Below are 27,642 nucleotides of genomic sequence, written 5' to 3'. Positions count from 1 at the left end.
TCGGTAACAATTAAACATAGTTAGTTGATTAGGTAAATAACATTCATCAGATTAATGAAAGGAAAGTCATGACACCTACTAGGGAAGTAGATTAAGTACATCAACTCATTGTTTTGAAAATATACACCATCCACCTATAGTATGTTTCTGGTTATGGATGACCGTCCCTTGAACACTCTATTCTTATTTTATTTATCTGCCCTTGTTGAAGGGCTATTTATGTCCTCTTGTGCAGGTGTGATTGTGCCGTGCTGCAGTGCAGGAATATGTGTGATTGGCACCATCCTGTGGTCAAAAACTGCAACTAAAATGCTCTTTATGATAGTGTCGCAGTTCTTATATTTTCCATGTTAAACATTCATGTTTTGTCTTTCTTTATATTTTCGTGATTCAAATGTGATCTTGAATATCGCTAACAAAGGGATAAATGATCTATTGTGGTCAGTGACGCACCCCTTTTGAAGGCAGAGCCCGCACCAAACATGCAGCCTCCTGATTGGCTGAGGAGATTGTCAATGAAAAAAGGCAGAGTTATCGGGAAACAAATATGGCTACCCTGTCTGTTGTAGAGCCTCAAGAGATGGAAGGTGCGTGATAATTTAAAATATTGCATCACAAATAGTTTTTCATGAGGGTGGTTAAATATATATTTACCTATTTATTATTGAACCCCCCCACAACTGCATGCTGCAGGGGATGTTATTTTGTGCTACTTTGCCCTTCCCTCCGTGGACATGCTATCTAGCTAATGTTGTTAGCTAGCTTGTTTGTTAGCTAGCTACTGCCACTGGTGGCTATGTCATTCAATAATAAGTTGTAAGTTGTATAAGTTGTATTTATCTAGCTACTAGTACTAGCTAACATGTTTTTTTCTGTACCTAGGTAAATGTCATCCTATGTTTTTTTGTAGTTAGCTAACATTAGCTATTTAACAAATATTGACCGACTCATCCACTTAAAGCAAGTTAGCCTAGCAACTGAGTGTAGTTGAAGTGCGAACATCTCATGGTGATTGGTCTATCAAGCTACTCTACTAGCTGGTTGGTCGGCCCTTGCTGGCCAGTCAGCTAGCGTGGAAATGTTGCTTTCAATATTGTCGGATTCTTCCATAATCTAAAATCAAACTGTCAGACACATACGAAAATAACCTTACTAGCTACTGTATATAGCTAACTTCAAAACAAGGTTTAGCTAAGTATGAACACGTTTCTACTTATGAACATGCTACTGATCAGCTAGCAGTAGTTTGCAGACAGCCATCCATAGAAAAGCAGGGCAGATCATGTGAGCCTGCTACATGGGTGCTTTAGTTTTCATGACTCATCCATGGCTACAACTGTGATAATGTTCAAACTACATTGAACTGACCCAGGCTGTTCCTTCCCATCTGTTCTGTGTGCAGTGGATCGGAAGGGAGAGTCAGAGGAGTCAGGAGATGATGATACCAGGAGGAAGAGCATCAACGGGGAGGTAGACCTGAACCAGCCTCCTGCCACAGGTGGGGCCTACCTGTACATGTCAAGGAGGCAGCTTCAATTTCCTAATTTAAAACTTAACTGAGAACCTACCTATGCAAGCTAGCTATTAATGGTTGATCACTTAATTTGCATGAAGTCTCTTTTGCATTAGTAGGTAATGTATTGATGTATTGTGACTTTATTTTCTACTTGTTTATGAATCAATGCTGTTTTTGTTTGCTACCTTATGTGAATTGAATGTGGGAAATGCGCTCTGCAAATTAAATATTATTATTATGTTATTTAAGTATACAGGGTAAGGTTATACTCAGGTATAGTGTCAAGTCATGCTCAGTTGGCACAAACTAAAAAAAATTTTTTAGATGTGAATCTGACTGAAAGCAGGAAGTACCAGTGACTAGATCAATAAAACATTGGTCAGATGAAGCAGATTTTAAGCTACAGGACTGTTTTGCTAGCACAGAGTGGAATATGTTCTGGGATTCCTCCGATGGCATTGAGTAGTACACCACATCAGTCATTGGCTTCATCAATAAGTGCATCGACGACATCGTCCCCACAGTGGCCGTACGTACATAGCCCAACCAGAAGCTATGGATTACAGGCAGCATCGGCACTGAGCTAAAGGCTAGAGCTGCCGCTTTCAAGGAGCGGGACTCTAACCCATTGTGTTATTGACTGTACTTTTGTTTATTCCATGTGTAACTCTGTTGTTTGTGTCGCTTTGCTTTATCTTAGCCAGGTCACAGTTGTAAATGGGAACTTTTTCTCAACTGGCCTACCTGGTTAAATAAAGGTGAAATAAAAAATTACCCTGAAGTTAATAGGAAATCCCACTATGCCCTCAGACAAACCATCAAGCGGGCAAAGGGTCAATACAGGACTAAAATCGCATCGTACTACACTGGCTCTGACGCTCGTCAGATGTGGCAGGGCTTGCAAACCATTACAGACTACAAAGGGAAGCACAGCCGAGAGCTGCCCAGTGACACGAGCATACCAGACAAGCAAAATTATTTTTATATTTTATTTAACCAGGTAGGCCAGTTGAGAACAACCACGACCTGCCCAAGATGAACTTCTATGCTCGCTTCGAGGCAAAATAACACTGAAACATGCATAAGAGCACCATCTGTTCCGGACGACTGTATAATCACACTCTCCGCAGCCGATGTGAGTAAGCCCTTTAAACAGGCCGCAGGGCCAGACGGATTACCAGGACGTGTACTCCGAGCATGCGCTGACCAACTGTCAAGTGTCTTCACTGACATGTTCAACTTCTCCCTGTCTGAGTCTGTAATACCAACATGTTTCAAGCAGACCACCATAGTGCCTGTGCCCAAGAACACTAAGTTAACCTGCCTAAATGACTACTGACCCGTAGCACTCACGTCTGTAGCCATGAAGTGCTTTGAAAGGCAGGTCATGGCTCACATCAACACCATTATCCCAGAAACCCTAGACCCACTCCAATTTGCATACCACCCCAACAGATCCACAGATGATGCAATCTCTATTGCACTCCACACTGCCCTTTCCCACCTGGACAAAAGGAACACCTATGTGAGAATGCTATTCATTGACTACAGCTCAGCGTTCAACACCATAGTCACCTCAAAGCTAAGCTAAGAAACCTGGGACTAAACACCTCCCTCTGCAACTGGATCCTGGACTTTCTCACAGGCGGCCCACAGGTGGTAATGGTAGGTAACATCCTGCCACGCTGATCCTCAACACAGGGGCCCCTCAGGTGTGTTTGTTTTGTCCCCTCCTGTACTCCCTGTTCACTCATGACTGCACGACTCCAATACCATTCAATTTGCAGATGACAACAGTGGGAGGCCCGATCACCGACAACGACGAGACACCCTATAGGGAGGAGGTCAGAGACCTGGCCATGTGGTGCTAGGACAACAACATCTCCCTCAATATGATCAAGACAAAGGAGATGATTGTGGACTACAGGAAAAAAGAGGACCGAGCACGCCCCCATTCTCATCGGCGGGGCAGGTTGAGAGCTTCAAGTTCCTTGGTGTCCACTTCACCAACAAACTAACATGGTCCAAGCACACAAAGACAGTTGTGAAGAGGGCACGACAAAACCTTCTCCCCCTCAGGAGACTGAAAAGATTTGGCATGGGTCCTCGAATCCTCAAAATGTTCTACAGCTGCACCTTCGAGAGCATCCTGACTGGTTGCATCACTGCCTGGTTTGGCAACTGCTCGGCCTCCGACCGCAAGGCACTACAGAGGGTAGTGCGTATGGCCCAGTACGTCACTGGAGCCAAGCTTCTTGCCATCCAGGACCTCTATACCAAGCGGTGTCAGAGGAAGGCCCTAAAAAATTGTCAACGACTCCAGCCACCCTAGTTGTCATAGACTGTTCTCTCTGCTACCGCATGGCAGCGGTACCGGAGCTCAAAGTCTAGGTCCAAGAGGCTTCTAAACAGCTTCTACTCCCAAGCCATAAGTCTGCTGAACACCTAATCAAATTGCTACTCCGACTTTTTGCATTGCTCCCCCACCCCCTCTTTACACCGCTTCTACTCTGTTGTCATCTATACATAGTCACTTCAATAACTCTACCTACATGTACATACTACCTCAACTAACCAGTGCCCCTGCACATTGACTCTGTACTGGTACCGCCCTGTATATAGTTTTGCTATTGTTTTACTGCTGCACTTTAATTAGTTGTCACTTTCATCTTAATCTTATGTGTATATTTTTTTAAACTACAATGTTGGTTGGGGGCTTGTAAGTAAGCATTTCACTGTTGTATTAGACGCATGTGACGGATACAATTTGATTTGAGAACATGTTGTACTGTTGTAGCTAGTACATGCTACTCCTAGTTAGGCCTAGATGCTGTGTTACAAATCACTTCTTGAAATGTCTTTCTCTTTGTACACAGTTAAAGAGGAGTCTCCCGTAGATATGGATACCATAACCTTGGACCCAGAGGAAGAGGTGATGGAGGGATGGGAATTAGTGTTGCCATAACAATTATAAATGTTGTTCCAATTTTTAGTTCTCTACCTAACACACCTACCTCTCTTCACAGGATGTTGATCTTGTCCACTGCAGGATTGGGAAGATTGAGGGATTGGAGGTGTTGAGGAAGGCTAAGGTCAGTAGGTTGACTACTGTCAGGCCTTCACCCATACAGTATTATTTTTAAAAACATCATAATGCTATTTATAGAAAACATAGATGACAATCACTCTGGAGTAAAGGAGACTGTCTGCACAAACAGAATGACTTTTAATGCTAAATGTTTGCGTGTCTCCAGACGCTCTCTCTAAGGCAGAACCTGATCAAAAACATTGAGAACCTGGAGACGTTAGTGACTCTGAAGGAGCTGGATCTCTACGACAACCAAATCCGCAAACTTGAGAACCTGCAGACCCTCACAGAACTGGAGTGAGTCTGACCCATACAGTACCAGTCAAAAGTGTAGACACACCTACTCATTCCAGGGTTTTTCTTTATTTATACTATTTTCTACGTTGCAGAATAATACTGAAGAAATCAAAATGGCCACCCTTTGCCTTGACAGCTTTGCACCCTCTTGGCATTCTCTCAATAAGCTTAATGAGGTAGTCACCTGGAATGTATTTCAATTAACAGTTGTGCCTTGTTAATTTGTGGAATTGCTTTCCTTCTTAATGCGTTTGAGCCAATCAGTTGTGTTGTGACATGATAGGGGTGGTATACAGAAGATGGCTCTATTTGGTAAAATACCAAGTCTATATTATGCCAAGAACAGCTCAAATAAGCAAAGAGAAACGACAGTCCATCATTACTTTAAGACATGAAGGTCATTCAATCCTGAAAATGTCAAGAACTTTGAAAGTTTCTTCAGTCGCAAAAACCATCAAGCGCTATGATGAAGGACCGCCACAGGAAAGGAAGACCCAGAGTTACCTCTGCTGCAGAGGATAAGTTCCTCAGAAATTGCAGCCCAAATAAATGCTTCAGAGTTCAAGTAACAGACATCTCAACATCAACTGGTCAGAGGGGACTGCGTGAATCTGTCCTTCATAGTCCAATTGCTGCAAAGAAACCACTACTAAAGGACACCAAGAAGAAGAGACTTGCTTGGGCCAAGAAACATGAGCAATGGACGTTAGACCAGTGGAAATCTGTGCTTTGGTCTGAGTCCAAATTTGAGATTTTTGGTTCCAACGAATTATCTCGTGTGGTTCCCACCGTGAAACATCGAGGAGGAGGTGTGATGATGTGTGGTGCTTTTGTGGTGACACTGTCTGGAATTTATTTAGAATTCAAAGCACACTTAACCAGCATGGCTACCACAGCATTCTGCAGCGATACGCCATCCCATTTAGTTTGCGCTTAGTGAAACAATGACCCAAAATACACCTCCAGGGTGTGTAAGGACTATTTGACCAAAAAGGAGAGTGATGGAATGCTGCATCAGATGACCTGGCCTCCACAATCACCTGACCTCAACCCAATTGAGATGGTTTGGGATGAGTTGGACTGCAGAGTGAAGGAAAATCAGCCAACAAGTGCTCAGCATATGTGGGAACTCCTTCAAGACAGTTGGAAAAGCATTCCTCACGAAGCTGGTTGAGAGAGAATGCCAAGAGTGTTTTAAAGCTGTCATCAAGGCAAAGGGTGTCTACTTTGAAGAATCTCAAATATATTCTGATTTAACACTTGTTAAGTTACTACATGATTCAGTATGTGTTATTTCATAGTTCTGGTGTCTTCACTATTATTCTACAATGTAGGTTTGTCCAAATTTTTGACTGGTACTGTACATAAATGCATGCATACACACCAGTGTTTCCCTTCCTATCAGCTGACCTTGCAGTTGCCTCGATGACCAGATTTTACTAACCATTAAGTGCATTCCTCTTCTCAGTTACACTGACAGAACTGAATGAACTTTGTTACTCCATGTGCTATTTTGCACAAAATGTTTCCTCTGTAAAGTTGAATTAAACCTGAATGTATTTTGACTCTGATCTCCAGCCAGCTGGACGTGTCCTTCAATCTGCTGAGGAAGGTGGAGGGTCTGGAGCGTCTGACGGGGCTGAAGAAGCTATTCCTGCTGCACAACAAGATCAGTCACATCGCTAACTTGGACCATCTCACCGGCCTGGAGATGCTTGAGCTGGGCTCTAACCGCATCCGGGTGAGACAGAGGCCAAGGGTCAGGGGTTACAGGGCATGTGCGACCAATTACATATGCTTAGAATTTGTATGCAGAGATGAAAACTCATTGCTTTTTGGCGATTATTCACAGTTTTGGGGGGGAAAAATACTGTTGGTCTCTTTGTCATATCAAAATCGTTGACTAAGCACAGAATGCGTCTCTGTGTTCTACAAATAGAATATCAAACACAGTGTGATGTCATATCACAATGAGTGCCTCATCCAATAATCATGTGACAGCTGTGATCTTCCCGCCGCATCCACTACCGGCCATTACTCACCTGCTTCTCTCTGTCCGTTCTTTCTGCAAATCTCCATCAGCTTTTAAAATGTACAGTGCCTTTAGAACGCATTCACACCCCTTGACTTCTTCCACATTTTCTGTTACAAAGTGGTATTTAATTGTATTTTGTTTTGGTCAATGATCTACACGATTAACAATTGTAAAGAAATCATGAAAAATAGAACACTAATATATCTTGATTTAGATATGTATTCCTAACATGTATTGACTACTTATCGCAAAACTGTAACTAGGCCACTCAGGAACATTCAATGTGGTCTTGGTAAGCAACTCCAGTGTATATTTAGCCTTGTATTTTAGGTTGTCCTGCTGAAAGGTGAACTCATCTCCCAGTGTCTGTTTGAAAGCAGACTGAACCAGATTTTACTCTAGGAGTTTGCCTGTGCTTATATCTATTCCGTTTATTTTATCATAAACTCCCTAGTCCTTGCCAATGACAAGCATACCCATAACATAATGCAGCCACCACCATGCTTCAAAATATATATTAAAATATATTTTTTTATTTTATTTAACTAGGCAAGTCAATTAGGAACAAATTCTTATTTACAATGACGGCCTACCGGGGAACAGTGAACACTTGTTCAGGGGCAGGACGACAGATTTTTACCTTGTCAGCTCGGGGATTCGATCCAGCAAACTTTTGGTTACTGGCCCTACGCTCTAACCACTAGGCTACCTGCCACCCCAAAACAATTGACAGCGGTGGGATTGAATATGAAGTGTGGTACTCAGTGATGTGTTGTGGATTTGCCCCAAACATAGCGCTTTGTATTCAGGACATAAAGTTAATTTCTTTGCCACATTTTCTGCAGTTTTACTTTAGTGCCTTATTGAAAACAGGATGTCTGTTTTGGAATGTTTTATTCTGCTTCATTCTTTTTACTCTGTCAATTAGGTTAGTATTGTGGAGTAAGTACAATGTTGTTGATCTGTCCTCCATTATTCTCTTATCAAAGCCATTAAACTCAGCCATTCTGTTTTAAAGTCACCATTGGCCTCATGGTGAAATCCCTGAGCGGTTTCCTTCCTCTCCTGCAACTGAGTTAGGAAGGACACCTGTATCTTTGTAGTGACTGGGTGTATTGATTCACCACCCAAAGTGTAATGAATAACTTCACCATGCTGAGCAGGACGTTCAATGTGTGCAATGTTGTGAGGCATTGGAAAACCTCCCTGGTCTTTGGTTGAATTTTACTGCTCGACTGAGGGACCTTACAATTATCTGTATGTGTGGGGTACAGAGATGAGGTAGTCAGTCAAAAATCATGTAAAACACTTATTGCACATAGAGTCCATGCTACTTATTATGTGACTTGTCTGCTTTTTTTGTAAAAGCTTAACATTTAAATATCCCTTTTGAGCATGTAAGTTATTAATTACACTTCGGATGGCATCCTTCCTAACTCAGTTGCCGTAACGGAAGGAAACCGCTCAGGGATTTCACCATGAGGCCAATGGTGACTTTTAAAACAGAATGGCTGAGTTTAATGGCTGTGACAGGACAAAGTTGATGATGGTTCAACAACATTGTAGTTACTCCACAATACTAATCTAAATGAGTAAAAAGAAAAGAAAAATATTCTAAAACATGCATCCTTTTACAATAAGGCACTACACTGCAAGAAATGTGGCAAAGAAATTAACTTAATGTCCTGAATACAAAGCGTCATGTTTGGGGCAAATCCCTTAGCACCAGTCTTTATATTTTCCATCGTGGTGGCTGAATCATGTTATGGGTATGCATGTCATCGGCAAGGACTGGAGAGTGTTTTATGATAAAAAGCAATGGAATAGAGCTAAGCACAGGCAAAATCCTAGAGGAAAACCTTGGTTCGGTCTGCTTTCCAACAGACACTGGGCGATTAATTCAACTTTTCAGTAGGACAATAGCCTAAAACACATGGCCAAATTTACACTGGCCTGGTTTTATTCGGTACACCACCTCGTTCACGAAAATTGATTGCTCCTATAGTCACGTGGCCATGGCTTGCAATCGAACGTTAGAATTGGCAAAACGAATGACCTAAGCGACTTTGAACGTGGTATGATCATCGGTGCCAGGCCCGCAGGATCCAGTATCTCAAACGGCCGCACTTCTGGGCTTTTCATGCACGACAATGTCGAGGGTTTGCGAGAATAGTGCAACACAAACATCCAGTTAGCTGCGGTCCTGTGGGCAAACACAGCTCAACAGTGGTGTGTAGAACGGCATCTCGGCTTGCACAACTTGTTGAACCTTGTCACTGATGGGCTGTTACGACCACACCGGGTTCAACTCCTGTCAGCTAAAAACAGGAAGAAGGGGCTCCAGTGGGCACGCGATGACCACACTGGACAATTTGAGTGGAAAAACATCTCCTGGTCCGACGAATCCCGGTTTGTTTTGCGACATGCAGATGCGAGAGTCAAGATTTGGTGTAAGCAGCATGAGTCCATGGACCCATCCTGCCTGTTGTCAACGGTACAGGCTCGTGGCTGTGGTGAATTGGTCTGTGGAATGTTTTCCTGGCACAAGTTAAGTCCCTTGATACCAATTGAGCAACAATTTGAACGCTGTGTCCCAACGTATTCCGGGCTGATCTGGCTGCAAAGGGTCCGACACGGTACTAAATGGGTGTACCTAATAAATTGGAGTTGCTTCCCAAACCAACATTGAATGTTCCTGAGTGGCCTAATTAAAATGTTGACTTAAACCGGCTTAAATCTATGGCAAGACTTCAACAACCAACTTGACAGACCTTAAAGAATTGTAAAAATAATAATGTGCAAATATTGTACAATCCAGGTGTGCAAAGCTTTAAGACTTACCCAGAAAGACTCACAGCTGTAATCGCTGCCCAAGGTGATTCTGTATTGACTCGGGGTTGAATACTTATCCAATCAAGATATTCGTATTTTTCATTCCACTTTTTAATTATTTTTTTAAATAAATCTTTCACTTTGACAGGGTATTTTGTAGATAATTTAATCGCACTTTGTTAAATTACAATGTGGAAAAAGTCTCTAGGAGTGTCACTTGTTAAATCCACCTCAGAGTAGACGAAGGGGAGGAGATGGGTTAAAGAAGGATTTTTAAGCCTTGTGACAATTGAGACATGAATTGTTTGTGTACAATTCAGAGGGTGAATGGGCAAGACCACAAGAGTTGGGTGCCTTTTGAATGGGGTATGGTAGTAGGTGCCCTGCGCACCAGTTTGTGTGAAGATCTGCAATGCTGTTGGGTTTTTCACGCTCAACAGTTTGTCGTGTGTATCAAGAATGGTCCACCACCTAAAGGACATTCAGCCAACTTGACACAATTGTGGGACACTTTCGACACCTTGTAGAGTCCATACCCAGATGAATTGAGGCTGTTCTGAGGTGGTGTGCAGCTCAATATTAGGAAGGTGTTCTTAATGTTTTTTTACATTTACGCTCTGCTTACTCCAAATCTACACGTCTCTCAATTGGCAGCCACTTGGAACAGAAAGAGTCATTGTTGCCGCAAAGACTTGATTGATCTAACGCGCGTGTGTGTGGCTTTTTGTGTGTTTCCAGGTAATTGAGAATTTGGACTCGCTGTCCTCTTTGACGAGTCTGTTTCTGGGCACCAACAAGATCACGCAGTTTCAGCATCTTGAGGGTCTACACAATCTGACAGTCCTTAGCATCCAGGTACACAAAAACACAGTGGCTTAATAGTGTCTGCGACTTCCTCAGTCTTCAGTTTTGTGTTCAGTGGGACAACGAGTCATAGACTGCAGCATTCCTAACACGCAAATGCTTGTGTTTAGTGACCCTACTCAGTAGCAAGTACATCTACTCATGAAGACGGTACAATTTTGAAGACAAGTGGATGTTGTGTTGTCGTCTTTCCTCCAGAGTAACCGCATCACCAAGATGGAGGGTCTGCAGGGTCTGGTCAACCTGAAGGAGCTCTACCTGAGTCACAATGGCATCGAGGTCATCGAGGGCCTGGAGAACAACGTGAGTCAATGGCAACCTGCACAACTGTAGAGCCATGCACGTTGCCATGGCGACCAATAAAATTAGAGCAGGAATGCAATATTTATGGATCCCTAATGAAGTAATGGTGGGAGTCTGCTAGATGACTTGATGTAAATGTTTAGCGGCTTCCCTGCAGGTAGATTATACAATGTATGCTTGGTTTTTTAAATCTAAAAATAATCATGTGCAATTTACATGGGGTGGGGGGGGGGTGTCTAAGGCACTGCATCTCAGTGCTAGAGGCGTCATTAAAGACACCCTGGTTTGAATCCAGGCTGTATCGCAAACAGCCGTGATTGTGCGCCGCTCTATGGGACTCCCAATTGGCCCAGCGTCGTCTGTGTTTGGCCGTTGTAGGCGTCATTGTAAATAAGAATTTGTTCTTTACTGACTTGCCTAGTTAAAGAAAAATTAATTTACATGTTGAAGTCGGAAGTTTACATACACTTAGGTTGGAGTCATTAAAACTCGTTTTAACCACTCCACACGTTTTTTGTTAACCAACTATAGTTTTGGCAAGTCGGTTAGGACATCTACTTTGTGCAAGACACAAGTCATTTTTCCAACAATTGTCTACAGACAGATTATTTCACTTATAATTCACTGTATCACAATTCCAGTGGGTCAGAAGTTTATATACATTAAGTCGACTGTACCTTTTTACAGCTTGGAAAATTCCAGAAAATGATGTCATGGCTTTAGAAGCTTCTGATCATTTGAGTCAATTATTTGACATAATTTGAGTCAAAGAGGTGTACCTGTGGATGTATTTCAAGACCTACCTTCAAACTCAGTGCCTCTTTGCTTGACATCATGTGAAAATCAAAAGAAATCAGCCAATACCTCAGAAAAAGAATTGTAGACCTCCACAAGTCTGGTTCATCCTTGGGAGCAATTTCCAAATGCCTGAAGGTACTACGTTCATCTGTACAAACAATAGTACGCAAGTATAAACACCATGGGACCACGCAGCCGTTATACCACTCAGGAAGGAGATGCGTTCTGTCTCCTAGAGATGAACGTACTTTGGTGCGAAAAGTACAAATCAATCGCAGAACAACAGCAAAGGACCTTGTGAAGATGCTGGAGGAAACAGGTACAAAGGTATCTATATCCACAGTAAAACGAGTCCAATATCGTCATAACTTGAAATGCCGCTCAGCAAGGAAGAAAAGCCAGTGCTCCAAAACCACAATTTTAAAAAGCCAGACTGCGGTTTGCAACTGCACATGGGAACAAATATAGTAGTTTTGGAGAAATGTCCTCTGCTCTGATGAAAGAAAAATATAACCTTTTGGCCATAATGACCATTGTTATGTTTGGAGGATAAAGGGGGAGGCTTACAAGCCGAAAAACACCATCCCAACCATGAAGCACGGGGGTGGCAGCATCATGTTGTGGGGGTGCTTTGCTGCAGGAGGGACTGGTGCACTTAAAAAAATAAATGGCATCATGAGGCAGGAAAATTATGTGGATATATTGAAGCAACATCTCAAGACATCAGTCAGGAAGTTAAAGCTTGGTCGCAAATGGGTCTTCCAAATGGACAGTGACCCCAAGCATACTTCCAAAGTTGTGGCAAACTGGCTTAAGGACAACAAAGTCAAGGTATTGGAGTGGTCATCACAAAGCCCTGACCTCAATCCCATAGAAAATTTGTGGGCAGAACTGAAAAAGCGTGTGCGAGCATGGAGGCCTACAAACCTGACTCGGTTACACCAGCTCTGTCAGGAGGAATGGGCCAAAATTCACCCAACTTATTGTGGGAAGCTTGTGGAAGGATACCCTGAACGTTTGACCCAAGTTAAACAATTTAAAGGCAATGCTACCAAATAGTAATTGAGTCTATGTCAACTTCTGACCCACTGGGAATGTGATGAAAGAAATAAAAGCTGAAATAAATCATTCTCTCTACTATTATTCTGACATTTCACATTCTTAAAATAAAGTGGTGATCCTAACTGACCTAAGACAGGGAATTTTTAATAGGATTAAATGTCAGGAATTGTGAAAAACTGAGTTTACACACACCTTAGCCAAATAAATTTACTTCCGACTTCAACTGTAGTTATTGTAAAATTATGACTTAACATGTCTGCACACTAGTTTAATAGCAAGTACTTGAAAAAATGTAAAGTGGTGACTCAATTTATGCTGTTTGTCCATATACAGAAAAAGCTGACAACTCTGGACATCGCAGCCAACCGGGTGAAGAAAATTGAAAACATCAGCCATTTAACAGACCTACAGGAATTCTGGGTAAGAGGGAAGGAGAGATTGAAAGGAGGGATGTAGCATGGATGAGTCATTTTTTTAAAGTAGATCACTGTCAGTTCGAGAAATACATATGTCCTAGGCTGCAGATTGGGAAGTTATGTCATATATGAAATCTCTACCCCCCCCCCCCCCCCAGATGAATGATAATCAGATAGAGAACTGGTCAGATCTGGATGAGCTGAAGAGCTCCAAAGCCCTGGAGACGGTGTACCTGGAGAGGAACCCCTTACAGAAGGACCCCCAATACCGCAGGAAGATCATGCTGGCGCTGCCCACTGTACGCCAGATCGATGCCACCTTCATCCGCTTCTAACCGGCCCATGCCCGCCGTGTCACGACACATCTCGTACCCCCACCTCAGTGTCCCCCACCTCCCACTCACCGTCCTTCCCCTGCAACTGCAAAATGGATCTCCGCTCACTGCACTAATTCACCACAGACACATACTGATACACACAGACAAGGGTTCCCTTTGTATAACACGTATACTTAAACACACACATTCTGACCATCACTTTTCTCCTTAACCTCTCTCGCACACAAACACGTTTACGCACGCATGTACACACTCACACTCACCACCTGACCTATGCTATTGTGTGAACGCTTATTAATTTATTCCCAGAATTGGACTGGAAATGGGCTGGGAGGAGTGGGGGCTGCAGGGATGTCAAAAAGACACCATCTTTCCCCACTGCCCCCCCTCTCTCTTTCTCCTTCTCTCCTCCCCTTTCCTTTTGCATGTGGAGTAGGGAACGACTGCCCTGCCTGATTGGCCTTTGTCTGTTTGATAAGAAAAGAAGGCAGGCTGTTTTCTCTTTGTTATTGAAATTGCACTGCACCTGGCGGAGAGGGGGATGAGTGGTCATGGGAGTGTTTGTCTTTTTTTTTTTTTTTTTTAGGAAGGTCTACTACACTCAACAGATATCAAAGTCTTATTTTTTTTATATTAAAGAATATAAAATGATCAAATGTGTAAAAAATATATATAATGTTGGCGTATGATACTTAGTGTTTGCCATAGGGATATTTAGAGCATCATAACACTGGACTGCTTGCATACTGCAGCTGCATTACAGACACTGTCTCGTGCACGTGGTATCTTGTTCAAAGTGAAGGATTGAACTTAATTCACGCCCTGTCACATCAAAGAAGCGCTCTCTTTGTGCTCGATCTGAAACTGGTCTGTCTCAGGCCAATAAGGCAAATGTTCTGAATGCATTGTCACCCGAAGGAACAGACCAGGTTTTTTTTCATTGATTTCTTATAAAACATTTGTTTTGAATGGTAATCTTTCGGTGAACATCCCCAGGAGATCGTCTGCTTTTGATTGTAAATAATCATTCTCTTAGACTGACTCAACATCCTAATTCAAATGAATCTGCAGTCTGAGCTGTTAATCCATATGTCAATCATGCTGCTGTGAAATGCAACTAACATTCAGTGATGGTGGTATTCAGCACTTTTTTCTTTTCAGGCCATGTCCCTCAAATGTTTTGAGATAATGTAAAGAAAAATATGACAATCTGTTATATTTCTAAGTCAATAGCCCATGCATATACATGTATGGAGTCACCTACAGTTGTACACTTACAGGCAAAGTTTAACCGAAGTGAACCGTGTTTGTGAACAGAAATGGGCTCCTATGACATATTCACCTGGATCAGTGGAGTGTGTCTGAGTGAAGGTATGTGGAAGGGAAGGAGTGTGTTTGTGGTGTAAACCACTTTCAACCACAATCCTCAGGACCTTACTATTGCTAATCAATGGACCAACGGCCTCAGAATTTGCCCCTAACCACAGATCTAGGATCAGTTAACCCTTCTGTACCCCCAATCAGATTTGAACTTAAATAGTGTAATGACCCTGTATCAGTGGTTAGGGGAAAATGTATATTCCCACCTGCAGAGCAAAAGGTGACCCATACAACTGGGGCTTATTCAAGAGGGTGCAACATTTTAGAATGTTACAGATAAAAATGCAATGTATAGAATTTCAACTATTGACTCCTCCCTTTGCCAGACAAGTTGACAGTTCTATACATGACTTTTGTATCTGCCCCACTAGTCCCAGTCCCTCAGATGGGTTCATAAAACAATGCCACACAACTCACTTGTATTTTTTGCCTTGTTTTTAGTTAAGCTTGGTAGACTGTTCTTGAACTGAATGTATTATAAAAGACGAAATAATAAAGTTACTTAAATTACATGTCTCCCCTCACAAATGCTTACACCACTAAACTGACATTAGGAAATAGATTGAAAGCTACTATTGCATGCACTGTATAAATTAGATTACATGTATTGACTAGAACTGTGGTACTATTGTGAATACTGTGAAGAGAAGAAAAGATAACAGTATCACTTGAAAGGATACCCTTGAAAGGGCCATTGAGCTATGGTAGGGGCGGCCTGCTACTCAGCCAACGTAGTCAAACCAGAGATAGGGTAATGAAATACATTACCCACAATCCAACACAAGTCTGTGTGACGCAGCCATCCAGGCAAAGCTCGCGAGTACAGAACGGCAGTACGCACGCGCATGATTTGTGTTGTTGTTGGTGGCGGTAAGATGGCGGCGCTCGGGGACGCATCAACTCCGGGGGTGAATGGGTTAATACAACAGTTCACATCTATTACAGGTAAAATGTGTTTTATTTTATTGTTACAATGTAAATTTTTCATGAGTTATCTTCCGAAAACAATCATGTCGCCCCAGCATCACAGAAAGCTGCGCAAGAAAATCAGACGGGGCATCAGTGCTTACTTACTGCCCCCTCTTGTCACACAAGGGGAAAAATAACTGGAGATAGCTACGACCGTCAAGTGTGTGGTCACCAGAATGTAACATATAACTTTTAAACATAAAATTACCCCCAGGAAAGACTACATAGAATTGTCTTGGGATGATGTCTGACACAAAATGGCTTTCTAGAGTTTCCCCAAAAGTCATTTTGAGTATCTAGAGGTGCAATAACTCGCATTATTTTCTCTCATGTCTGTGGAATGGACGTTGGGTGCAACATTTTCCTCTTGTCGAGCTAACCTAGCCTAGGCTCCACCTTACAATGGCTGAAACATCTCCCGCCTGTCATGTTCAAGCGATCGGAACGGAAGCACCACACCAGCCTCCTTCTGCTAACGTTACTGTTACACAAAGTTTGCATTAAAATTGTAATTTAATGATGCTATGTTTAATGGTATATATATGTAGATGGCAATTTGGCCGAATCATCCCATTTTTGTGTGATCGTATCATGTTCTGTCGAGAAGACATGAAAAGTGAAATAGACATGCGCAGTAAACATGACAAACTCTAACCATCTATATATGCAGACATTTTTGCATGCAAGTTTAGATTGCATGTAAATTGCACATGTCACACAGTTCTTGATTACCATGCATGGAGATAAAACGTATACATAGTGAAAGTGCCATTATCCTTCTGCCAGTGCGTTGAGCTCAAACAAGAACCGCGCATGCGCATTAGTCCGTTTTTGGATTGATCCTAGTTGGTGTACAGATCTCGTGAAACATTTAATAACATGGCTTATGTCAACCAATTAAGAAATGATTCAATGCAACAACATATATTTCAGATGTAATACATCCGGTCACATGTGTGTGTGTGTGTGTCATCCATGCTATTTGTTACATTTCCCCAGGTGCCACAGAGAGTGTGGGGAAGCATATGCTAGAAGCATGCAACAACAATCTAGAAATGGCAGTGACCATGTTCCTGGACGGTGGGGGGATCGCAGAGGAGCCCAGCACCAGCTCCAGTTCAGCAGGGGCATCCAGCAGCAAAGCTCCCCCCGCAGAGTAAGTCAATGGCCTATTCCACCACACCAACAACTGCAGGGTCATAAGAGATGGGGCCTGTGATGAAACAAACCCAAACTTCGAGAGATCGCCAATCCTGGTCTTATTGTTTTTCATTTAAAGCACGTTCATGAGAAAAGGTCCGCGCTCCTGGAATTGAAGTTGAATATTGTCTGTCTGTTTTGCAGTGACGAAGTGCGTGCGCCCATCCCTCAGAAGCAGGACATACTGGTGGAGCCAGAGCCTATGTTTGGAGGTACAGTACTGCAGAGCAACCCCATAATTTAGCCTACCTCACTACAATTTGATGCTCCCTCTGTCTCCCCCTCCCTCTGTCTCAGTCATCTAACAGTCTCTCACTCTCTCTCCATCTACCACTCTCGCAGCGCCAAAGCGACGAAGACCTGCCCGCTCCATATTTGACGGTTTTAGGGACTTCCAAACAGAAACCAGTAAGTAGCTTACATGTGTATGTATTTGCATAGAAAATAGTGCCACCCAGCCTTCAGGCATCAGGCAAAGCACTACTTGTGTTGTGATCTTGGTCAGGTTGTGGTATATACGCTAAAGGCTTCTCTGCTCTCTTTAAGTCCGCCAGGAGCAGGAGCTGAGGAACGGCAGTGCGGCGGACAAAAAACTCAGCACCCTGGCGGATCTGTTCCGGCCCCCCGTCGAGCTCATGCACAAAGGCAGCTTTGAGACGGTGAGGATCCCCCTCCCCCCCTGGACACCCAAGCTCCCTTGACCCGGAGGACTGTCACTCGACCGTCATCCAAACCACCCTTAGCCGAAAGGATTGAATAGGCCTCTAAGCAATATGGTAACAATTCCACCTAGCCTGCCAGAGGGCAAGGCTATTACCATATTGCTTAATACCTATCTGGCTCCTTTCTCTCTCTAGGCGAAGGACTGTGGTCAGCTGGAGAACAAGTGGCTGATGATCAACATCCAGAATGTGCAGGACTTTGCCTGCCAGTGTCTCAACAGAGACGTATGGAGCAACGACGCGGTCCGGACCATCATCAGGGAGCACTTCATATTCTGGCAGGTACGAATGTGCACTCACACATGAAATGTCACCTTCCAATTCAGAAATAAATACTTTGTGTTTCAGTAGCTAGGTTTCCATCCAGTTTGCAGCAGATATTCATGCAAATATTATAAAATCTGCATAGAATATTTTTTCCCACCAGAGATGTTTTATATCAGACTTTTTGCTGATAAAAGGTTGTGCGTGATGATGTAGTTCACATAAAAAAAACTTAAGCCGTTAAATTCCCATATATCGAATGAAAAATTCAAGTTAAATTGGTTTCAGCTCATTTTCAACTCTACTGATGGTTTTGTCACAAAAACTGTTTTATAGCAAATGTGCCCATTCTGGTCTTGGTACATGTGCTCTAGCCAACAGCTCACATATACTGTGTGGGTAGTCTACCTACATTATGAGATTATTATGGACAAGATCAATATTATTTGTAGTTGTAAAACGGCAGCCAAGCATCGATCATCACCAGACTAAGACCCTCTATATTTATTGGAATTGAGTGTCAAGCTTTTTACCGTGCACTTTCACCACCTGACTTATCTTTAGCCTAACAAACTGCATGTTTATTAGGACCACACAACATATCTTAGCGTGACTCCCAAGTTTACTTGGATATGAAGGCTATTATATAAATATCTGCGCATAAAGTAGTTTCCACCGCCATTTATCTCATCATTTTATTTTACAGACACAAAAAGATTCCACCATGTCGAACGAACATTTTCTCTGTCAGGCATTTATAAAATTGTACTGGCGTTTCATGTTTCCATCAGCACGGTTGTGATTTTATTTTTATTTTTTTTTCATATGTCAGGTAATTCATCTGCATGAAATGGTCGGATAGAAATGTGGTTAATGTCACAATTTTTCTCCTTGTCATAAAATCAAATCAAAGTTTATTTGTCACGTGCGCCGAATACAACTTTACAGTGAAATGCTTACTTACAGGCTCTAACCAATAGTGCAAAAAAGGTATTAGGTGAACAATAGGTAAGTAAAGAAATAAAACAACAGTAAAAAGACAGGCTATATACAGTAGCGAGGCTATATACAGACACCGGTTAGTCAGGCTTATTGAGGTAGTATGTACATGTAGATATGGTTAAAGTGACTATGCATATATGATGAACAGAGAGTAGCAGTAGAGTAAAAGAGGGGTTGGCGGGTGGCGGGACACAATGCAGATAGCCCGGTTAGCCAATGTGCGGGAGCGCTGGTTGGTCGGCCCAATTGAGTTAGTATGTACATGAATTTATGGTGGTCTGCTTGAAACATGTTGGTATTACAGACTCAATCAGGGACACGTTGAAAATGTCAGTGAAGACACCTGCCAGTTGGTCTGTCATGCATACACAGTACATACGCTGTCACTTCCACACACGCACACACACTGTGTGCCATAGATGTGTGTTGAGGGGAGCTGACCTGCTGTGTGTGTGTGTGTTTGCATTGACAGGTTTACCACGACAGTGAAGAGGGACAGAGGTATATCCAGTTCTACAAGCTCAACAAGTTTCCCTATATCTCCATTTTGGACCCCCGGACAGGTGAGGCCTGCTCTGGGTTTCTGAGTGCTTGATCAGTTACTAACACTAAAAAGGTTTTGAAAGTCTTACTGACGATGCTCGTGTTTGACCGTTCTGCAGGTCAGAAGATGGTGGAGTGGAACCAGTTGGACGTGGCTTCGTTTCTTGAACAGGTGACGGGCTTCCTGACGGAACATGGCCAGCTAGATGGCCCGGCATCCAGCCACCCGCCCCCCGCCAAACGCGCCCGCTCCGTGAGTCACCTCCTACTCTCTTTTTCAGCTTTCTCTTTGTGTTTTCTTAAATAAGGTCCATATTGCTATTTCCAGTCACATTGTAACTTTATTCTCTCAGTCTGTTCACTCTTTCTCTCTTCATCACTTCTATCTCTCTTTCACACCTCTGTTTGATTTATTGTCCCCATCTCTCTCTCAGGAGAGTCTGATAGACGCCAGTGAGGACAGCCAGTTGGAGGCAGCCATCCGAGCCTCTCTCCAGGAGACCCACTATGAGTCGTCCTCCGCCCCCGACCTCCCTGACTCCCCCCACTCTGCAGATGCAGACTCGGATGGAGACTCCGAAGCGGAGCCCTTCTCTGACAGCGAGGGCCTAATATCTGTCGACGGCTCGGACAACGAGACAACAGAACCCCGGGAGGGCAGCTCCTACTCCATTGGCGGACACACCCCTCCAGGACCAGCCCCTCCCACTTCTGCAGCAGCAGCCCCCCAGCCCCCGCCACGGCCGGACAGTCCCCCCGTCCGTCACAGGAAGTCCCCCCACAAAGAGAACAGCCACAGGAAAGAGGAGAGCAAAAAGAACCACCTGGAGCCTCCGGCGGCCACCCTGGCCCGCTCCCAAGCCGACCCAGACTCAGAGCATCGTTCTGGGGAGAACCATCGCACCTCAGCTGGCCAAAGCTCCAGATCTGTTAAGACGGAAACTTCCGACCTCGACTGTCTTGATGACAATGGTATTAAAACTACTGTGTTATTGCGCATCATGTTTAAGTGTGTGGCTGTGACTGTTACTTTGAGATTGTAGCCTAGCAGTTAAGAGCATTGGGCCAGTAACCAAAAGGTCGCTGGTTCGACTAGGTGAAAAATCAGTCAATGTGCCCTTGAGCAAAGCACCTAACCCTAATTGCTCCTGTAAATCGCTCTGGATAAGAGCGTTTGCTAAATGACCAAATGTAAATTATGTGTGTATATCTACGTCTTCATCCATCTCTACCCTGACTGCATTCTTCCTGTATTGTATCGTCAGGTCCCAAGGCCAGACTGATGCTGCGCTATCCAGATGGCCAGAGAGAGCAGATTGCCCTATCGTTCAAAGCTAAGCTTATGGTGAGAATGGACTCTTGTGTTAGGTCTTCGGTTCAATTCATGACCTGAAATAAGTCCACGTAGAAGTCCTGGTCAGTTTTCAGTTCAAGAATTGATTTTCAATTCATCCTGAGTTGAAATGCAACTGACACAAACTCCCTGGGACATTAACATAGAGGACATGGCTCTTCCATGCCTATAACTACAGTGGCAACAGAAAGTATGTGAACCCTTTAGAATTACCTGTATTTCTGCATAAATTGGTCATACAATTTGATCTGATCTTCATCTAAGTCACAACAATAGACATGCACAGTTTGCTTGAACTAATAACACAAATGTATTGTATTCAATATAGACCAAAAAAACAACATAATTTAAACATTCACAGTGTAGGTTAGAAAAAGTATGTGAACCCCTAGGCCACAGGTGTCAAACTCATTCCACGGGGGGCCGAGTGTCTGCGGGTTTTCGCTCCTCCCTTATACTTGATTGATGAATTAACATCACTAATTAGTTAGGAACTCCCCACACCTGGTTGTCTAGGGCTTTATTGAAAGGAAAAACCAAAAACCTGCAGACACTAGGCCCTCCGTGGAATGAGTTTGACACCCCTGCCCTAGGCTAATGACTTCTCCAAAAGCTATTTGGAGTCAGGAGTCGGCTAACCTGGAGTCCAATCAATGAGATGAGATTGGAGATGTTGGTTAGAGCTGCCCTGCCCTATAAAAAACACTCACAAAATGTGAGTTTGCTATTCACAAGAAGCATTGCCTGATGTGAACCATGCCTCGAACAAAAGAGATCTCAGAAGACCCAAGAATAATAATTGTTGTCTTGCATAAAGCTGGAAAGGGTTACAAAAGTATCTCTGTAAGCCTTGATGTTCATCAGTCCACGGTAAGACAAATTGTCTGTAAATGGAGAAAGTTCAGCACTGTTGCTACTCTCCCTAGGAGTGGCCGTCCTGCAAGGTTGACTGCAAGTGCACAGCGCAGAATGCTCAATGAGGGTAAGAAGAATCCTAGAGAGTCAGCTAAAGACTTACAGAAATCTCTGGAACATGCTAACATCTCTGTTGACGAGTCTACGATAGGTAAAACACAAAATAAGAACGGTGTTCATGGGAGGACAACACAGAAGAAGCCACTGCTGTCCCCCAAAAATATTGCTGCACGTTTGAAGTTCGCAAAAGTGCACCTGGATGTTCCACAGCGCTACTGGCAAAATATTCTGTGGACAGATGAAACTACAGTTGAGCTGTTTGGAAGGAACACACAACACTATGTGTGGAGAAAAAAAGGCACAGCACAGCACACCAACATCAAAACCTCATCCCAACTGTAAAGTATGGTGGAGGGAGCGTCATGGTTTGGAGCTGCTTTGCTGCCTCAGGGCCTGGACAGCTTGCTATCATGGACAGAAAAATTAATTCCCAAGTTTATCAAGAGATTTTGCAGAAGAATGGAAGGCTATCTGTCGGCCAGAAGAAAGTACGCCTTCTGGAGTGGCCCAGTCAGAGTTCTGACCTCAACCCAATTGAGATGCTGTGGCATGACCTCAAGAGAGCGGTTCACACCAGACATCCCAAGAATATTGCTGAACTGAAACAGTTTTGTGAAGAGGAATGGTCCAAAATTCCTTCTGACCGTTGTGCAGGTCTGATCTGCAACTACAGAAAACGTTTGATTGAGGTTATTGCTGCCAAAGTAGGGTCAACCAGTTATTAAAACCAAGGGTTCACATACTTTTTCCACCCTGCACTGTGAATGTTTACATGGTGTGTTCAATAAAGACATGAAAACTTATAATTGTTTGTGTGTTATTAGTTTAAGCACACTGTGTTTGTCTATTGTTGTGACTTAGATGAAGATCAGATCTAATTTTATGACCAATTTATGCAGAAATCCAGGTAATTCTAAAGGGTTCACATACTTTTTCTTGCCACTGTAGTTATCAAGCTGTTATTTAGTAAGCTGTTACCATGACTCGTTACTTACCTTCTTCCTCTTGTGTCCTCCACCCCATCCAGGCTCTGGTGAGACACGTCCAGTCGAAGGGTTACCCCAACGAACGCTTCGAGCTCGTCACAAACTTCCCCCGGCGGAAGCTGGCCCACTTGGACTATGACATCACACTGCAGGAGGCGGGGCTATGTCCACAGGAGACTGTATTTGTGCAGGAGAGGAACTAAGCCCCTGTCTTTTCTATCTCTTCAGGCCACACCCATATCACCAATTACCCAGGAGGACGTTACATGCTGCAACCTTTTGTTCTTTTGGAACAGTGGATGGACTCCATTATCCATCATTCGACTGGGAGGAAGTTGCTGGCTGTGTACTTTGTTAGAGGGCATTTTGTTCATCGTCAATTACCGAAGGCATTCTATTCTGATTTTAGTTTTATTCTGAGGTAATAAACCAATCGGAGTAGAATACATTAGAGATACAGTTAGAAATAAGCTGAGGGCCCGGATAATGATCAGAGCTGGCATCAGAGTTAGCAGACAAAATACTTTTATCCCCTGAGTTGTTAATACTTATTTTTTTTGAGTCATGGACACCTACAGCCAGGTAAAGGAGGGGCTTGAACTCTGACCCTGAGCTCCAATGGGTCCCAAATTTGCTCGTCTCCGTGTTGATTGGGCGAGGAGCTTTTGCAGTAGTGAACGTGAGAAAGGGGGTGACTTTGAATAATTGAATCAATGGAGAGGGGAGGTGAGGGATTTTTGGGGAGGGGGGTGAGGTGTCCTTAACTGTTAACCTGCACTGTACAGGGGTGGTGTAGCGATTGACATGTAGTCTAGTTTTTTTCTTATTTCATTCATTTTTTTATATGCTGCCCCATTTCCAAGAAAAGATGCTGATGCTTAAATATAATCATCAAAACAAAGGGAACTTTGGCTTGTTTGTTCTATTCAATTTATACCATGTTGTGTATCTGCAATCTGTCTAAATTGTGACCATGAGCTCAGAAGTATAGTTTTGGTGATGATGCATTGAAAATGGCCACAAGAAACCCAAATTGACCCCATGAATCTACAATATCACTCAGGTATTTATTGGTACCCCCGCCCCAATGACCTGAAGGATCTCGGTCAGTGTAAACAATGGGTTGTGGTATTATCACTCTTTCTACCCCAGAGCTGTTAGATGTTGGTCCTGGAGGGCCAAAACACTTCTGCTTTTCATCCTCTCCTAATCAGGGACTAATTCAGACCTGGGACACCAGAGTGGTATACTTAAGCAATAAGGCACCTCGGGGGTTTGTGGTATATGGCAATATACCACGGCTAAGAGTTGTTCTCTGCCCGACACAGCGCCGTGTGCCTGGACACAGCCCTTAGCCGTGGTATATTGGCCATATACCACAAATCCCGGAGGTGCCTTATTGGTATTATAAACTGGTTACCAACGTGATTAGAGCAGTAAAAATACATGTTTTGTCTTACCCCTTGTATATGTCTGATATACCACTGCTGTTAGCATTCAGGGCTCGAACCACCCAGTTTATAGTACAAAGCAAGCTAGATCTACTCAGGCTTTTTAAAAGCTAGCCAGCTTCAGTTTGCTTCACATTCAAGGTCAGGCTTTATCCGTACTACGAAGGTGGATATTTCTCGTCAGCCTCGCACGTGGATAGTCGAACGCTGAACTCTCCATTGAGACAATATTGATCCATCAATCCAACATTTACATTTTGTGGCGCAATGAAAGAAAAGTTATCTTGTGAATTCAGCAGGCTATGGTGTGAAATAGGCCTTTAGAAGTGACGTCTTTATTTTATGGACATCTTTGGTGTGCTTATCAATGCACGAGCACCTTTTCCCCACTCCAATCGCTCTTTCTATCTGTGGAACAGCTTGTTGCATTGTGGCCACAGATATATAATCCATAGAAGGGTTTTTAAACCTCTAACCCTGCCAGTCTGACTGTTAAACTCATGGGTACACTAGCAATGGCTGCCAGACTTGAATGGGTACTGCCATCCTATGGATTATATGTCCATGGTTAGTTGTGGCTTTGGCAAATTTTTTAATCGAATCGGGCACAAAAACGTACAGTTTGGAGAGCAAATGCTGTCATTACTAAGTGTGTAATGTGATAGGTATTTTAATATTACAATTTTTTTTTAACACAAAACATTTGATTAATAAAATATTTAATCAGTTGTCTTTCTCAAATGAAAGGGATGATAACACAATATTTGCGCGGGGGAGGGTATCTAATTTCATTGGTACTCAAGTTATGGCTCAGACACTATTAAGGATCGATTGAGTTAGCCTGCCCCAGACCAGGTTGGTTCTAAAAAGTTTGTTGCCTTTGAAATTTACCTGGCTAAAAGGTGAGCCACTTTCCTGGTATCGGTTATCCCGAGTTGAACTTAGAATTGACCAAAGTTATCTGGCTAACTCCTCTAACCTGATTCATAGGGTAGGACTCAGTTGCACTCACCTATCTACCAGGTAGTATGATCTAGCCCAGCGGATGGTTAGTGAGGGGGAGCTGTTACAACATAACTAATATCTATCTAGTCTAGTCAGATATTAGAGGGAGAGATAACAAGTAGTTTGGGATTGGGACCATGTACAATATCGCTAATCTAACTTTGACCCTCACTCATAGTTTGGATTTGTCTGTCACAGGGTTCATCAACTTTGCAGTAAGCTAAGAATCTTAACAGTGGGAGAGCTATCAATCTGTTGAGTTCTGATTTGAGTCAGTAGTTCAACATGGGGTCTTGTTGCATACAACTGTCTTGAATAAATGTTGGCGTATTTGTATGGTGATTTCTAGATTCCCAGAACCAATGAATCCATTTAATTGAAACCAAATCGTCTGGAGCTTCATGAAATGGGTTTCCATGGCAGAGCAGCCGCCGACAAACATAAGATTACCATGCGCAATGCCAAGCGTCGGCTGGAGTGGTGTAAAGCTTGCCGCCATTGGACTCAAGCAGCGAAAACGCATTCTCTGGAGTGATGCATCACACTTGACCATCTGGCAGTCTGACAGACTAATCTGGGTTTGGCGGATGCCAGGAGAACGCTACCTGCCCCAATGCATAGTGCCAACTGTAAAGTTTGGTGGAGGAGGAATAATGGTCTGGGGCTGTTTTTCATGGTTCAGGCTAGGCCCCTTAGTTCTAGTGAAGGGAAATCTTAACGCTACAGCCTACAATGACAATCTAGACGATTCTGTGCTTTCAACTTTGTGGCAACAGTTTTTTATTTATTTTTTTATTTAACCTTTATTTAACCAGGTAGGCAAATTGAGAACACGTTCTCATTTACAATTGCGACCTGGCCAAGATAAAGCAAAGCAGTTCGACACATACAACAACACATAGTTACACATGGAGTAAAACAAACATATAGTCAATAATACAGTGAACAAAAAATAAAAAATAAGTCTATATACAATGTGAGCAAGTGAGGTGAGATAAGGGAAGTGAAGGCAAACAAATATATGTATAAATAAATAAAAATATAAAAGGCCATGGAGGCGAAGTGAGTACAACACAGCAAGTCAAATAGAAACTAAAAAAACACTGGAATGGTTGGTTTGCAGTGGAAGAAAGTGCAAAGTAGAGACAGAAATAATGGGGTGCAAAGGAGCAAAATAAATTAATAAATAAATACAGTAGGTAAAGAGGTAGTTGTTTGGGCTAAATTGTAGATGGGTTATGTACAGGTGCAGTAATCTATGAGCTGCTCTGACAGCTGGTGCTTAAAGCTAGTGAGGGAGATAGGTGTTTCCAGTTTCAGAGATTTTTGTAGTTCGTTCCAGTCATTGGCAGCAGAGAACTGGAAGGAGAGGCGTCCAAAGGAAGAATTGGTTTTGGGGGTGACTAGAGAGATATACCTGCTGGAGCGCGTGCTACAGGTAGGTGCTGCTATGGTGACCAGCGAGCTGAGATAAGGGGGGACTTTACCTAGCAGGGTCTTGTAGATGACCTGGAACCAGTGGGTTTGGCGACGAGTATGAAGCGAGGGCCAGCCAACGAGAGTGTACAGGTCGCAGTGGTGGGTAGTATATGGGGCTTTGGTGACAAAACGGATGGCACTGTGATAGACTGCATCCAATTTATTGAGTAGGGTTTTGGAGGCTATTTTGTAAATGACATCACCGAAGTCGAGGATTGGTAGGATGGTCAGTTTTACAAGGGTATGTTTGGCAGCATGAGTAAAGGATGCTTTGTTGCGGAATAGGAAGCCAATTCTAGATTTGACTTTGGATTGGAGATGTTTGATGTGAGTCTGGAAGGAGAGTTTACAGTCTAACCAGACATCTAGGTATTTGTAGTTGTCCACATATTCTAAGTCAGAGCCGTCCAAAGTAGTGATGTTGGACAGGCGGGCAGGAGCAGGCAGCGATCGGTTGAAGAGCATGCATTTGGTTTTACTTGTATTTAAGAGCAGTTGGAGGCCACGGAAGGAGAGTTGTATGGCATTGAAGCTCGCCTGGAGGGTTGTTAACACAGTGTCAAAAGAAGGGCCAGAAGTATACAGAATAGTGTCGTCTGCGTAGAGGTGGATCAGAGAATCACCAGCAGCAAGAGCGACATCATTGATGTAAACAGAGAAGAGAGTCGGTCCAAGAATTGAACCCTGTGGCACCCCCATAGAGACTGCCAGAGGCCCGGACAACAGACCCTCCGATTTGACACACTGAACTCGATCAGAGAAG

At 43.2% G+C, this 27,642-nt stretch overlaps 2 protein-coding genes across 2 annotated transcripts; both read left to right on the top strand.

The window, feature by feature from the left end:
• The first annotated feature begins 479 nt into the window (after nucleotides 1–479).
• ppp1r7 (protein phosphatase 1, regulatory (inhibitor) subunit 7) lies at nucleotides 480–15,439 on the top strand. Its single transcript, XM_055867194.1, has 10 exons — nucleotides 480–587; nucleotides 1,403–1,498; nucleotides 4,393–4,448; nucleotides 4,543–4,608; nucleotides 4,771–4,901; nucleotides 6,480–6,642; nucleotides 10,507–10,623; nucleotides 10,831–10,935; nucleotides 13,129–13,215; nucleotides 13,370–15,439. The coding sequence occupies exons 1-10, from the start codon at nucleotides 548–550 to the stop codon at nucleotides 13,544–13,546; spliced, it is 1,038 nt and encodes a 345-aa protein (XP_055723169.1). The 5' UTR covers nucleotides 480–547; the 3' UTR covers nucleotides 13,547–15,439.
• Nucleotides 15,440–15,767: 328 nt separating this feature from the next.
• On the top strand, nucleotides 15,768–25,748 carry LOC129814222 (UBX domain-containing protein 7-like). The gene is made up of 11 exons (XM_055867193.1): nucleotides 15,768–15,874; nucleotides 16,898–17,054; nucleotides 17,243–17,310; nucleotides 17,441–17,506; nucleotides 17,645–17,757; nucleotides 17,956–18,102; nucleotides 19,559–19,649; nucleotides 19,749–19,882; nucleotides 20,064–20,601; nucleotides 20,895–20,974; nucleotides 22,986–25,748. Exons 1-11 carry the CDS (start codon nucleotides 15,775–15,777, stop codon nucleotides 23,145–23,147), a joined length of 1,656 nt encoding a protein of 551 aa, XP_055723168.1. The 5' UTR covers nucleotides 15,768–15,774; the 3' UTR covers nucleotides 23,148–25,748.
• Nucleotides 25,749–27,642: the final 1,894 nt, after the last annotated feature.

This window comes from Salvelinus fontinalis, chromosome 17 (genome assembly GCF_029448725.1).
Source record: "Salvelinus fontinalis isolate EN_2023a chromosome 17, ASM2944872v1, whole genome shotgun sequence".
Classification (NCBI taxonomy): domain Eukaryota; kingdom Metazoa; phylum Chordata; class Actinopteri; order Salmoniformes; family Salmonidae; genus Salvelinus; species Salvelinus fontinalis.
Note: the sequence above shows the minus strand (reverse complement) of the source record. Positions and strands in the feature narration are given on the sequence as shown.

Excerpts from the sequence above, each read along its gene's own strand:
- LOC129814222 (XM_055867193.1), top strand. The coding sequence starts at position 15,775 with ATGATTTGTGTTGTTGTTGGTGGCGGTAAGATGGCGGCGCTCGGGGAC. Across the intron at positions 15,875-16,897 it reads ACAGTTCACATCTATTACAG|GTGCCACAGAGAGTGTGGGG; the intron begins GTAAAATGTGTT and ends ACATTTCCCCAG. Across the intron at positions 19,650-19,748 it reads CATTTTGGACCCCCGGACAG|GTCAGAAGATGGTGGAGTGG; the intron begins GTGAGGCCTGCT and ends ACCGTTCTGCAG.
- ppp1r7 (XM_055867194.1), top strand. The coding sequence starts at position 548 with ATGGCTACCCTGTCTGTTGTAGAGCCTCAAGAGATGGAAG. Across the intron at positions 588-1,402 it reads AGAGCCTCAAGAGATGGAAG|TGGATCGGAAGGGAGAGTCA; the intron begins GTGCGTGATAAT and ends TTCTGTGTGCAG. Across the intron at positions 13,216-13,369 it reads CAGACCTACAGGAATTCTGG|ATGAATGATAATCAGATAGA; the intron begins GTAAGAGGGAAG and ends CCCCCCCCCCAG.